The following is a 15,149-nucleotide window of genomic DNA, read 5'->3' as shown; positions in this document are numbered from 1 at the left end:
GAGGGTTGTGTTTGTAGGTGGTGGTATAGTTCCTCTCTTTTCCTGGCAGTGTGCATGTGTGATTGTGTGTGCACTAGGGGAGGTTGCGAATGAGGGCAGACCCAGGTTTCCTCCGTGGCTGTGAGAAGTGGAGCAGAAGCATTCTAATACAGGTGCTCTTATGATCTTTCAGATGATCAAGAACAGCCCATCAACAGGCCAGATATAAGGTGCTGCAGTATGCATCTGGCTGTCTTAGATCTGAAGGCTACTGTGGACTCTAACCTGCTGTTCTGATGGAAATTGTCCTCACACACAAACACACTCACTCACGCAGGGAAGCCTGCTTAAGGTTACATAGCCGCGTTCTGACAGTTGCCTAGAAAATCGCACAGGGTACGGAGCAGAGAAGTGAAAACAAACCAATTTGTTTCCCCATTCCAGAGCAATGAACACACACAGAGTGAGTCACTAGAGCACAGGGCCACCGCTGAGCTTTACCCAGCCAGAAGGACAGGAACTAGGCAAGACAAGAAGGAGGGAAGGAGGAGAAAGATAGGTGGTGAAACAAGAGAGAGAGAGAGTGGCAAAGATATAACAATTATATTTAGAGGTGCAGAGAGCTGTACACATCTTTCTGTTATGGTAAAAATGATGTAGAAATGTTATCATATCCTCATCACTGGTTTGGAAAAAGCTCCACCTCAATGCGTTTTAGTGTGTGTGTGTATGTGTGTGTATGTGTATGTATATGTGTGCGTGAGCTTGTATGATGATACATACTGTAAGTTACTGTATGCCTGTTTTGTGTTTATATAATGGTTGCTATATGTGTGTGGGTGTGCTTTAGATTCACATTGTATTATTTAGGTGTGTGTGTGTGTGTGTCAGTGTGTAGGTTTGTGTAGCCCAGATGTATGTAATGTTAGCACACTGTCAGTCAAGCCTTTCTCCACTCACCTCCAGCTTTCCCTTTCCCCCTTCCACTCATCCCCCTTTACCCCCTCCAATCATCCCCCTTCCACTCCTCCCCCTCTTCCACTTATCCCCTTTCCCCCTTCCACTCATCCCCCTTTTCCCCCTCCACTCTTCCCCTCTTCCACTCACCCCCCTTTCCCCCTTCCACTCATCCCCCTTCCACTTATCCCCCCTTCCACTTATCCCCCTTTCCCCCCCTTCACTCCTCCCCCTCTTCCACTCATCCCCCTTTCCCCCTCCACTTATCCCCCTTTCCCCCTTCCACTCATCCCCCTTTCCGCCTTCCACTCATCCCTCTTTCCCCCTTCCCTCATCCCCCTTTCCGCCTTCCACTCATCCCTCTTTCCCCCTTCCACTCATCCCTCTTTCCCCCTTCCACTCATCCCCCTTTCCCCCTTCCACTCATCCCTCTTTCCCCTCTTCCCTCACCCCCCTTTCCCCCTTCCACTTATCCCCCTTTCCCCCTTCCCCTTATCCCCCTTTCCCCCCCTTCCCTCCTCCCCCTCTTCCACGCATCCCCCTTTCCCCCTCCACTCATCCCCCTTTCCCCCTTCCACTCATCCCCCTTTCCGCCTTCCACTCATCCCTCTTTCCCCCTTCCACTCATCCCTCTTTCCCCCTTCTACTCATCCCTCTTTCCCCTTCTACTCATCCCTCTTTCCCCCTTCCACTCATCCCCTTTCCCCCTTCCACTCATCCCCTTTCCCCCTTCCACTCATCCCCCTTTCCCCCTTCCACTCATCCCCTTTCCCCCTTCCCTCATCCCTCTTTCCCCCTTTCCTCATCCCCCTTTCCCCCTTCCACTCATCCCCCTTTCCCCCTTCCCTCATCCCTCTTTCCCCCTTCCACTCATCCCTCTTTCCCCCTTCCACTCATCCCTCTTTCCCCCTTCCATTCATCCCCCTTTCCCCCCTTCACTCCTCCCCTCTTCCCTCTTCCCCCTTTCCCCCTTCCACTCATCCCCCTTTCCCCCCTTCCCATATCCCCCTTTCCCCCCTTCACCCCTCCCCCTCTTCCCTCATCCCCCTTTCCCCCTTCCACTTATCCCCCTTTCCCCCCCTTCACTCCTCCCCTCTTCCACTCATCCCCTTTCCCCCTTCCACTTATCCCCCTTTCCCCCTCCACTCTTCCCCTCTTCCCTCACCCCCCTTCCACTCACCCCCTTCCACTTATCCCCTTTTCCACTCATCCCCCTTTCCCCCTTCCACTTATCCCCCTTTCCCCCCCTTCACTCCTCCCCCTCTTCCACTCATCCCCCTTTCCCCCTTCCACTTATCCCCCTTTCCCCCTTCCACTCATCCCCCTTTCCCCCTTCCACTCATCCCCCTTTCCGCCTTCCACTCATCCCCCTTTCCCCCTTCCACTCATCCCCCTTTCCCCCTTCCCTCATCCCCCTTTCCCCCTTCCACTCATCCCCCTTTCCCCCTTCCACTCATCCCCCTTTCCCCCTTCCACTCATCCCTCTTTCCCCTCTTCCCTCACCCCCCTTTCCCCCTTCCACTCATCCCCCTTCCACTTATCCCCCTTTCCCCCTTCCACTTATCCCCCTTTCCCCCCCTTCACTCCTCCCCCTCTTCCACTCATCCCCCTTTCCCCCTCCACTCATCCCCCTTTCCCCCTTCCACTCATCCCCCTTTCCGCCTTCCACTCATCCCTCTTTCCCCCTTCCACTCATCCCTCTTTCCCCCTTCTACTCATCCCTCTTTCCCCCTTCCACTCATCCCCTTTCCCCCTTCCACTCATCCCCTTTCCCCCTTCCACTCATCCCCCTTTCCCCCTTCCACTCATCCCCCTTTCCCCCTTCCACTCATCCCTCTTTCCCCCTTCCCTCATCCCCCTTTCCCCCTTCCACTCATCCCTCTTTCCCCTTCCACTCATCCCTCTTTCCCCTTCCACTCATCCCCTTTCCCCCTTCCCTCATCCCCTTTCCCCCTTCCCTCATCCCCCTTTCCCCCCTTCCACTCATCCCCCTTTCCCCCTTCCACTCATCCCCCCTCTCCCCCCTTCCACTTATCCCCCTTTCCCCCCTTCACTCCTCCCCCTCTTCCCTCATCCCCCTTTCCCCCTTCCACTTATCCCCCTTTCCCCCTTCCACTTATCCCCCTTTCCCCCCTTCACTCCTCCCCTCTTCCACTCATCCCCCTTTCCCCCTTCCACTTATCCCCCTTTCCCCCTTCCACTTATCCCCCTTTCCCCCCCTTCACTCCTCCCCTCTTCCACTCATCCCCCTTTCCCCCTTCCACTCATCCCCCTTTCCCCCTTCCACTCATCCCCCTTTCCCCCTTCCACTCATCCCACTTTCCCCCTTCCCTCATCCCCCTTTCCCCCTTCCACTCATCCCCCTTTCCCCCTTCCACTCATCCCCTTTCCCCCTTCCACTCATCCCCCTTTCCCCCCTCCACTCTTCCCCTCTTCCACTCACCACCCTTTCCCCCTTCCACTCATCCCCCTGCCACTTATCCCCCTTTCCCCCCCTTCATCCTCCTCCCCCTCTTCCACTCATCCCCCTTTCCCCCTTCCACTTATCCCCCTTCCCCCCTTCCATATCCCCCTTTCCCCCTTCCACTTATCCCCCTTTCCCCCTTCCACTTATCCCCCTTTCCCCCCTTCACTCCTCCCCTCTTCCACTCATCCCCCTTTCCCCCTCCACTCATCCCCCTTTCCCCCTTCCACTCATCCCCCTTTCCTTCCACTCATCCCCTTTCCCCCTTCCACTCATCCCTCTTTCCCCCTTCTACTCATCCCTCTTTCCCCCTTCCACTCATCCCCTTTCCCCCTTCCCTCATCCCCCCCCCTTCCACTCATCCCCCTTTCCCCCTTCCACTCATCCCTCTTTCCCCCTTCCACTCATCCCTCTTTCCCCCTTTCACTCATCCCCCTTTCCCCCTTCCACTCATCCCCCTTCCCCCTTCCACTCATCCCTCTTTCCCCCTTCCACTCATCCCTCTTTCCCCCTTCCATTCATCCCCCTTTCCCCCCTTCATCCTCCCCTCTTCCACTCTTCCCCCTTTCCCCCTTCCACTCATCCCCTTTCCCCCTTCCACTTATCCCCCTTTCCCCCCTTTCCTCCCCCTCTTCCACTCATCCCCTTTCCCCCTTCCACTTATCCCCTTTCCCCCTTCCCTTATCCCCCTTTCCCCCCTTCACTCCTCCCCTCTTCCACTTATCCCCCTTTCCCCCTTCCACTCATCCCCCTTTCCCCTTCCACTCATCCCCCTTTCCTCCTTCCACTCATCCCCTTTCTGCCTTCCACTCATCCCCCTTTCCCCCTTCCACTCATCCCTCTTTCCCCCTTCCACTCATCCCCCTTTCCCCCTTCCACTCATCCCCCTTTCCCCCTTCCACTCATCCCCCTTTCCCCTTCCCTCATCCCTCTTTCCCCTTCCTCATCCCTCTTTCCCCTCTTCCCTCACCCCCCTTTCCCCCTTCCACTCATCCCCCTTCCACTTATCCCCCTTTCCCCCTTCCACTTATCCCCCTTTCCCCCCTTCACTCCCCCTCTTCCACTCATCCCCCTTTCCCCCTCCACTCATCCCCCTTTCCCCCTTCCACTCATCCCCCTTTCCCCCTTCCACTCATCCCTCTTTCCCCCTTCCACTCATCCCTCTTTCCTTCCCTCATCCCTCTTTCCCCCTTCCACTCATCCCTCTTTCCCCCTTCTACTCATCCCTCTTTCCCCCTTCCACTCATCCCTTTCCCCCTTCCACTCATCCCCTTTCCCCTTCCACTCATCCCCCTTTCCCCCTTCCACTCATCCCCTTTCCCCCTTCCACTCATCCCTCTTTCCCCCTTCCACTCATCCCCCTTTCCCCCTTCCACTCATCCCCCTTTCCCCCTTCCACTCATCCCCCTTTTCCCCTTCCACTCATCCTCTTTCCCCTTCCACTCATCCCCCTTTCCCCCTTCCATCATCCCCCTTTCCCCCTTCCACTTATCCCCCTTTCCCCCCTTCCTCCTCCCCTCTTCCACTCATCCCCTTTCCCCCTTCCACTTATCCCCCTTTCCCCCTTCCACTTATCCCCCTTTCCCCCCTTCACTCCTCCCCCCTCTTCTCATCCCCCTTTCCCCCTTCCCTTATCCCCCTTTCCCCCTCCTCCCCCCTCTTCCACTCATCCCCTTTCCCCCTTCCACTTATCCCCCTTTCCCCTTCCACTTATCCCCCTTTCCCCCCTTCACTCCTCCCCTCTTCCCTCATCCCCCTTTCCCCCTTCCACTCATCCCTCTTTCCCCCTTCCACTCATCCCTCTTTCCCCCTTCTACTCATCCCTCTTTCCCCCTTCCACTCATCCCCTTTCCCCCTTCCACTCATCCCCCTTTCCCCCTTCCACTCATCCCCCTTTCCCCTTCCACTCATCCCCTTTCCCCCTTCCACTCATCCCTCTTTCCCCCTTTCACTCATCCCCCTTTCCCCCTTCCACTCATCCCCCTTTCCCCCTTCCACTCATCCCTCTTTCCCCTTCCACTCATCCCTCTTTCCCCCTTCCACTCATCCCCCTTTCCCCCTTCACTCCTCCCCCTCTTCCACTCTTCCCCCTTTCCCCCTTCCACTCATCCCCCTTTCCCCCCTTCCACTTATCCCCCTTTCCCCCCCCTTCTCCTCCCCTCTTCCACTCATCCCCCTTTCCCCCTTCCACTTATCCCCCTTTCCCCCCTTTCCCCCTTACTCCTCCCCTCTTTATCCCCCTTTCCTTCCACTCATCCCCCCTTTCCGCCTTCCACTCATCCCCCTTTCCTTCCACTCATCCCCCTTTCGCCTTCCACTCATCCCCCCTTCCACTCATCCCCCTTTCCCCCTTCCACTCATCCCTCTTTCCCCCTTCCCTCATCCCCCTTTCCCCTTCCACTCATCCCCCTTTCCCCCTTCCACTCATCCCCCTTTCCCCCTTCCACTCATCCCCTTTCCCCCTTCCACTCATCCCTCTTTCCCCTCTTCCCTCACCCCCTTTCCCCCTTCCACTCATCCCCCTTCCACTTATCCCCTTTCCCCCTTCCACTTATCCCCCTTTCCCCCCTTCACTCCTCCCCCTCTTCCACTCATCCCCCTTTCCCCCTCCACTCATCCCCCTTTCCCCTTCCACTCATCCCCTTTCCGCCTTCCACTCATCCCTCTTTCCCCCTTCCACTCATCCCTCTTTCCCCCTTCCACTCATCCCTCTTTCCCCCTTCCACTCATCCCTCTTTCCCCCTTCTACTCATCCCTCTTTCCCCCTTCCACTCATCCCCTTTCCCCCTTCCACTCATCCCCCTTTCCCCCTTCCACTCATCCCCCTTTCCCCCTTCCACTCATCCCCCTTTCCCCTTCCACTCATCCCTCTTTCCCCCTTCCACTCATCCCCCTTTCCCCCTTCCACTCATCCCCCTTTCCCCCTTCCACTCATCCCTCTTTCCCCCTTCCACTCATCCCTCTTTCCCCCTTCCACTCATCCCCCTTTCCCCCTTCCACTCATCCCCTTTCCCCCCTTCCACTTATCCCCCTTTCCCCCCTTCACTCCTCCCCTCTTCCCTCATCCCCCTTTCCCCCTTCCACTTATCCCCTTTCCCCCTTCCACTTATCCCCCTTTCCCCCCTTCACTCCTCCCCTCTTCCACTCATCCCCTTTCCCCCTTCCACTTATCCCCCTTTCCCCCTTCACTCCTCCCCTCTTCCACTCATCCCCCTTTCCCCCTTCCATATCCCCCTTTCCCCTTCCACTTATCCCCTTTCCCCCCTTCACTCCTCCCCCTCTTCCCTCATCCCCTTTCCCCTTCCACTCATCCCCTTTCCCCCTTCCACTCATCCCTCTTTCCCCCTTCCACTCATCCCCCTTTCCCCCTTCCACTCATCCCCCTTTCCCCTTCCACTCATCCCCCTTTCCCCCTTCCACTCATCCCCTTTCCCCTTCCACTCATCCCCCTTTCCCCCTCCACTCTTCCCTCTTCCACTCACCACCCTTTCCCCCTTCCACTCATCCCCCTGCCACTTATCCCCCTTTCCCCCCCCTTCACTCCTCCCCCTCTTCCACTCATCCCCTTTCCCCCTTCCACTTATCCCCCTTTCCCCCCTTCACTCCTCCCCTCTTCCACTCATCCCCTTTCCCCCTTCCACTTATCCCCCTTTCCCCCTCCACTCTTCCCTCTTCCACTCCCCCTTCCACTCACCCCCTTCCACTCATCCCCCTTCCACTTATCCCCTTTCCCCCTTCATCCTCCCCTCTTCCCTCATCCCCCTTTCCCCTTCCACTTATCCCCCTTTCCCCCTTCTCCTCCCCTCTTCCACTCATCCCCCTTTCCCCCTTCCACTTATCCCCCTTTCCCCCTTCCACTTATCCCCCTTTCCCCCTTCCTCCTCCCCTCTTCCACTCATCCCCCTTTCCCCCTTCCACTCATCCCTCTTTCCCCTTCCACTCATCCCCCTTTCCCCCTTCCACTCATCCCTCTTTCCCCTTCCCTCATCCCTCTTTCCCCCTTCCACTCATCCCCCTTTCCCCCTCCACTCTTCCCCTCTTCCCTCACCACCCTTTCCCCCTTCCACTCATCCCCTGCCACTTATCCCCCTTTCCCCCCTTCACTCCTCCCCCTCTTCCACTCATCCCCCTTTCCCCCTTCCACTTATCCCCTTCCCCCCTTCCACTTATCCCCCTTTCCCCCTTCCACTTATCCCCCTTTCCCCCTTCCACTTATCCCCCTTTCCCCCCCTTCCTCCTCCCCCTCTTCCACTCATCCCCCTTTCCCCCTTCCACTTATCCCCCTTTCCCCTCCACTCTTCCCCTCTTCCACTCACCCCCTTCCACTCACCCCCTTCCACTTATCCCCTTTTCCACTCATCCCCCTTTCCCCCTTCCACTTATCCCCCTTTTCCACTCATCCCCTTTCCCCCTTCCACTTATCCCCCTTTCCCCCTCCACTCATCCCCCTTTCCCCCTCCACTCATCCCCTTCCACTCATCCCCCTTTCCCCCTCCACTCATCCCCTTCCACTCATCCCCTTTCCCCCTTCCACTCATCCCCTTTCCCCCTTCCACTCATCCCCCTTTCCCCCTTCCACTCATCCCCCTTTCCCCCTTCCACTCATCCCCCCCTTCCACTCATCCCCCTTTCCCCTCCACTCATCCCCCTTTCCCCCTCCACTCATCCCCTTTCCCCCTTCCACTCATCCCCCTTTCCCCCTCCACTCATCCCCCTTTCCCCTTCCACTCATCCCCCTTTCCCCCTTCCAATCATCCCCCTTTCCCCCTTCCAATCATCCCCCTTCCCCACCTCCACTCATCCCCCCTATAACTCTGAATAATGGAACAAGAATCTCTTGATATGACTTCATCAATATTTAGTTAATAATGTGCCGTTAATGTTTCCTTCTTGTAATCCACCCTAGTGCTCCTCTCCTCCTCCTTGTCTTCCCGTCTCCTCGACCACAACACACACCTCTCCACTCTCCATGGTACTTCCGCACAACTTGTGTGTTGTTTGGCAGGGGGAGGTCCAGAAACACACACACACACACACACACACACACACACACACACACACAATATCGTGGGGTCTGGATGTTTGCGCAACGGGGCAGAGGTGAAACGTCCCTTGAGTAGACAGAAGGCCTCATCGGCTGCCGGGCTCCACACCAACCTACGGGTGCATCCCTTAAGGAGAAAAGTGAGAGGAGCAGTGACTGAGTTCCTGATGAAACGGTGGTAGAAGTTGGCAAACCCCAAAAACCTTTGTAACCCTTCTATGGTGGTTGGGACTGGTCATGAACTGACCGCATCTACCTTCTTGTCGTCAACCCTCACTCCCTGCGGGCTGATTTGGTAGCCTAAGAAGGAAACAGCCCTCTGATGCAATTGGCACTTCTCAGCCTTGATGAACAGGTGGTTAGCCAGGATGTCATTCCAGGACTGCTTGAACGTGAGTGATGTGATCCTCCAGGGTAGCCGAGTAGATCAAGATGTCACGACCAAGCATGTCCCTGAACAACTCATCAACTGGAACACTGATGGAGCATTGGCTAAGCCAAATGCCATTGCCAAGTACTCGTAGTGACCAGCCATTGTGCTAAACGCAGTCTTTGACTCATCCCTCTCCCGGATGCGGATGAGATTGCAAGCACTCCGCAGGTCCAGTCTGGTAAAGTACTGGGCCCCGCCGAACTGTTCGATGGCTGCCGGCACCAACGGGAGAGGGTAACGGTACGTCGTGGTAATCTCATTGAGTCCTCTGTAGTGGAGACTGTGCTTTGGCAAAGTGGGTGGGGTTATATTCTGCCTGTTTGGCCCTGTCCGGGGGTATCATCGGACCACAGTGTCTCTCGACCCCTCCTGTCTCAGCCTCCAGTATTTATGCTGCAGTAGTTTGTGTCGGGGGCTAGGGTCAGTCTGTTATATCTGGTGTATTTCTCCTGTCTTATCTGGAGTCCTGTGTGAATTTAAGTATGCTCTCTCGAATTCTTTCTTTCTCTTGGAGGACCTGAGCCCTAGGACCATGCCTCAGGACTACCTAGCCTGATGACTCCTTGCTGTCCCCAGTCCACCTGGCCTTGCTGCTGCTCCAGTTTCAAATCTTCTGCCTGCGGCTATGGAAACCTGACCTGTTCACCGGACATCCTACCTGTCCCAGACCTGCTGTTTTCAACTCTCTAGAGTAGAAATCGACCGATTAATCGAATGGACGATTAATTGGGGCCGATTTCAAGTTTTCATAACCATCAGAAATCTGTATTTTTGGGCGCCGTTTTCCGATTATTATTATTTTTTAAATTAAAAAACATTTTATACCTTTTTATTTAACTAGGCAAGTCAGTTAAGAACACATTCTTATTTTCAATGACTGCCTAGGAACTGTGGGTTAACTGCCTTGTTCAGGGGCAGGACAACAGATTTTCACCTTGTCAGCTCAGGGGTTTCAATCTTGCAACCGCACAGTTAACTAGTCCAACGCTCTAACCATTACACTCCATGAGTAGCCTGCCTGTTACACGAATGCAGTAGAAGCCAAGGTAAATTGCTAGCTAGCTAAATTTCTTATAAAAAACAATCAATCATAATCACTAGTTATAACTACTAATCCAGTTTAGCAGGCAATATTAACCAGGTGAAATTGTGTCACATCTCTTGCGTTCATTGCACGCAGAGTCAGGGTATGTGCAACAGTTTTGGTTGCCTGGCTCATTGCGAACTAATTTCCCTTAATTTTACATAATTATGACATACATTGAAGGTTGTACAATGTAACAGGAATATTTAGACTTGGGATGCCACCCGTGAGATGAAATACCGAACGGTTCCGTATTTCACTGAAATAATAAACGTTTTGTTTTCGAAATGATAGTTTCCGGATTCGATCATATTAATGACCAAAGGCTTGTATTTCTGTTATAATTACGTCTGATTTGATAGAGCAGTCTGACTGAGCAGCAGCAGGCCCGTAATCATTCATTCAAACAGCACTTTAGTGCGTTTTGCCAGCAGCTCTTCGCAAGCACAGCTTTGTTTTTGACTTCAAGCCTATCAGCCTAATGGCTGGTGTAACCAATGTGAAATGGCTAGCTAGTTAGCTGGGTGTGCGCTAATACTGTTTCAAACGTCACTCGAGGAGGGGGACGAAAGCTATACTGTTACACTGGCAATACTAAAGTGCCTATAAGAACATCCAATAGTCAAAGGTATATGAAATACAAATGGTATAGAGAGAAATAGTCCTATAAATACTATATTAACTACAACCTAAAACCTCTTACCTTGGAATATTGAAGTCTCATGTTAAAAGGAACCACCAACTTTCTTATGTTCTCATGTTCTGAGCAAGGAACTTAAACGTTAGCTTTTTTACATGGCACATTTTTACATGGCACATATTACTTTCTTCTCCAACACTTTGTTTTTGCATTATTTAAACCAAATTGAACATGTTTCATTATTTATTTGAGGCTAAATTGATTTAATTGATAAAGAGTTATCAAGAGACAGAGAAAGAGTCTTATATTCGGTTTTCATGCTACTTCCATTGCTTGAGTCAGTATTCTGTAACGGAGACGCTGTGAGTCGCGAGGCAAGTGCAGGTGAAACGTTTAATAAAACAACAAACATGAAATGAGACAACATAACAGTGGCGTTTACACATGAACACAGTAACAATACTGACTGAGGAAGGAAGCCAAGGGAGTGACAGATATAGGGGAGGTAATCAGGAAGGTAATGGAGTCCAGGTGAGTATCATGATGATCTGCAAGTATGCATAATGATGGATGCCAGGTGTGCGTAATGATGGATGCCAGGTGTGCGTAATGATGGATGCCAGGTGTGCGTAATGATGGATGCCAGGTGTGCGTAATGATGGATGCCAGGTGTGCGTAATGATGGATGCCAGGTGTGCGTAATGATGGATGCCAGGTGTGCGTAATGATGGATGCCAGGTGTGCGTAATGATGGATGCCAGGTGTGCGTAATGATGGATGCCAGGTGTGCGTAATGATGGATGCCAGGTGTGCGTAATGATGGATGCCAGGTGTGCGTAATGATGGATGCCAGGTGTGCGTAATGATGGATGCCAGGTGTGTGTATTGATGGATGCCAGGTGTGCGTAATGATGGATGCCAGGTGTGCGTAATGATGGATGCCAGGACAGGTAGTTAGCATACCGGCCACATAGAATGCCGGAGGGGAGGAGCGGGAGTAGACGTGACACCAAGGGCAAAGATAACGCTTCACTGTCTGTCTTCTGGTTACTGCAGGGTCCTCTGTTATGGCACAAGATAACTCTTTACAGTCTGTCTTCTGCATGTCAGCTGTTATGGCAGAAAGCCCACTTCACCAGTACACAATGACGATGAACACTGAACTATATCTATCTAAGAGTTAGAATGAACATGTATTGGACTGGAAACTACAGTATTCAGAATATACTATCTTACAGTAACTGTCTGGATGGCATACAAGTGTTGGTACAGCAATTGTGTGGGAGGATAGCAGCGCTCTCTCTCGCTCTCCACGCCCTCTCTCTCGCGCTTGCTCTCTCTCACAGGGGCGATGGAAAGGGGATACCTAGTCAGTTGCACAACTGATTGCAACTTTCTCTTTCTCCCGCTCTCCCTCTTCTCTCTGTTCCTGTCTATTTCTCTTTCTTTCTCTGTTCCTCTCTCTTGCTCTCTCTCTCTTTCTCTGATTGAGGTTTCTGGTGAATGTCCTCAGTGGTCCAGGAAAAGGTCTTTCACTTTTGCCCCCACCCCTCCTACCGCCAGACTGCTCAGAGCCCCCCCCCCACCCCTCCTACCACCAGACTGCTCAGAGCTCCCCCTCCTACAAACCCCCGTGCCCACTCGCCTCCTCACCTCTCCTAACTCCACCTCGCACTGATCCCACGCATAGCACAATGGAGCAGGAACACAAACCGCTCTGGCTTTATCAATCCACTGTCTGTCAGCTCTGGTTTTCTCAGCTTTTCTTCCTGTTGTTTGTTTTCTCAGCCTGATCACTAGAAATAGACTTCGATTTTGGGCGTTTGAAAAGGTCCTGAGAACATCGATATATGCCTTTCTCGGCACTCACAAAAACAATAAAATACAATTGCACAGCACTGGGCAGGGACTCGTGATGCTCAGAGCCGAAGCATGTTGCTCAGACCACTGCCCCACCACAGTTCACAATGCTCTAGAGAGCCGAGAATACTTGATGATACTTGGTGGTAATAATGAGTTGTTATTTTATTATTTTGTTTTAAGCCTTCCCAAAACCATAAACCTAACCTTAAAGGGATACTTTGGGATTTACTTCGGGATTTTGGCAATGAAGCGCTTCAGCTACTTTTCCAGCACACAGAGACATAAATGTTCATATGACTCTGGGGTAGTAGATAAAGGTCTTCATTGCCAAAATCCTGAAGTATCCCTTTAAAGCGACAATCAGCAGTAGAAACAATAACAATAACGCCCCAGGTTTGTTAGAAAGCTGAGGGATGGGATTGGAGAAATGTAACCTCTCAAATTCATAGACAGCTATGGATACAAGGACTGACCATCTATGATATCAAAATGATAATTTTACCCTGTTTTGAGCCTGTATGGTCTTTGTTTACATTTTCTTTGTTACAATCATAGGAGCAAAAACAAGCATATATTTTGGGTTCTGATTTATAAGGCATTTATAAGTTATATTTTTCAAGAATCAATGGCTACATATAATTTTTTCACCCTCTGATCTGTTTCACCTGTCTTTGTGATTGTCTCCACCGCCCTCCAGGTGTTGCCCATCTTTCCCATTATCCCCAAGTGTATTTATACCTGTGTTCTCTGTTTGTCTGTTGCCAGTTTGTTTTGTCCGTCAAGCCTACAAGTGTTTTTCCCCTTGGTCTTATCTTTTTTCTATAGTTCCTGTTTTCTAGCTTTCCCGATTTTGACCATTCTGCCTGCCCTGACCCTGAGCCTGCCTGCCATCCTGTACCTTGTCCCACCACACTGGATCATTGACCTCTGCATGCCCTGACCCTGAGCCTGCCTGCCATCCTGTAACTTGTCCCACCACACTGGATCATTGACCTCCGCCTGCCCTGACCCTGAGCCTGCCTGCCATCCTGTACCTTGTCCCACCACACTGGATCATTGACCTCTGCATGCCCTGACCCTGAGCCTGCCTGCCATCCTGTAACTTGTCCCACCACACTGGATCATTGACCTCTGCATGCCCTGACCCTGAGCCTGCCTGCCATCCTGTAACTTGTCCCACCACACTGGATCATTGACCTCCGCCTGCCCTGACCCTGAGCCTGCCTGCCATCCTGTACCTTGTCCCACCACACTGGATCATTGACCTCTGCATGCCCTGACCCTGAGCCTGCCTGCCATCCTGTACCTTGTCCCACCACACTGGATCATTGACCTCTGCATGCCCTGACCCTGAGCCTGCCTGCCATCCTGTACCTTGTCCCACCATACTGGATCATTGACCTCTGCATGCCCTGACCCTGAGCCTGCCTGCCATCCTGTAACTTGTCCCACCACACTGGATCATTGACCTCCGCCTGCCCTGGCCCTGAGCCTGCCTGCCATCCTGTACCTTGTCCCACCATACTGGATCATTGACCTCTGCATGCCCTGACCCTGAGCCTGCCTGCCATCCTGTACCTTGTCCCACCACACTGGATCATTGACCTCTGCATGCCCTGACCCTGAGCCTGCCTGCCATCCTGTACCTTGTCCCACCACACTGGATCATTGACCTCTGCATGCCCTGACCCTGAGCCTGCCTGCCATCCTGTACCTTGTCCCACCACACTGGATCATTGACCTCCGCCTGCCCTGACCCTGAGCCTGCCTGCCATCCTGTACCTTGTCCCACCACACTGGATCATTGACCTCTGCCTGCCCTGACCCTGAGCCTGCCTGCTGCTCTGTACCTTTTGGACTCTGAACAGGATTACTGACCTCTGCCTGCCCTTGACCTGCCCCCTGTTCTAGTAATAAACTTGTGTTACTTCCACACTTTCTACATCTGGGTCTTCCCTAAAACAGGATACATTTCTAAGTAAAATGGATGTAACATCTGCTGATTGCCCCTTTAATGCTTAAACTGTTAACGTTTTAGTTGTTTCTGTTTATACCCTGTAACCATGCAGAATTAATGCATTAATAAGACGTTCATCCATAATACTGTCGGATTTCCAAGGGAAACTATGAGATCTTGTTTTGTTATCTTGTTTGTCATCATCCTATATTTCTTTGTCTCCCAATATATTTTCCTCTCTCTTCCTTTCTTGCTCAACCTTGGCCTGTTATTCTGTCTCTGCCACTTGCGCTCAATCTGGACTGATTTATTGTTACCTTCTCAGTGAATGTGTGTGTGTGTGTGTGTGTGTGTGTGTGTGTGTGTGTGTGTGTGTGTGTGTGTGTGTGTGTGTGTGTGTGTGGGGTCAGGCATGCCAGAGAGGAGAGTCTCAGAGCAATAAGGCAGTAATCTCCTTTAACACTCAGACTTTCACCTCCCCCATTCCTCCTCTCTCTCTCTGAGGGGGAGATCATATTACATCTAAATGGCAGGAGAGAGTCTGAGTCCCACCATGCACACCGTTTATTAAGAAGATGAGAACACCATCAGTCTCCATAGACAGACATTGCTTGCTGGACCTGGGACTAATACAGTAATATTGCGTACCTGAGATTTGGACAGGTCAAAGTGTGTCACACACCACTTCCTGTTGACATGGATGACTATAAACTCTCATATACCGACAA

General features: G+C 52.6%; 1 protein-coding gene across 1 annotated transcript in view; it reads left to right on the top strand.

Moving 5' to 3' along the window:
* Nucleotides 1-14,397, top strand: part of LOC118363357 (receptor expression-enhancing protein 2-like) — a 76,985-nt gene extending 62,588 nt beyond the window's left edge. Inside the window, exon 8 of the mRNA XM_052488097.1 lies at nucleotides 13,290-14,397. Within this exon, the coding sequence (XP_052344057.1) occupies nucleotides 13,290-13,388 (99 nt within the window). The 3' untranslated portion in view covers nucleotides 13,389-14,397. The remainder of the gene's footprint in view (nucleotides 1-13,289) is intronic.
* Nucleotides 14,398-15,149: the final 752 nt, after the last annotated feature.

This window comes from Oncorhynchus keta, chromosome 30 (assembly GCF_023373465.1).
Source record: "Oncorhynchus keta strain PuntledgeMale-10-30-2019 chromosome 30, Oket_V2, whole genome shotgun sequence".
NCBI lineage: Eukaryota > Metazoa > Chordata > Actinopteri > Salmoniformes > Salmonidae > Oncorhynchus > Oncorhynchus keta.
The sequence above is the reverse complement of the archived record's forward strand: the minus strand, read 5'-3'. Positions and strand labels throughout refer to the sequence as shown.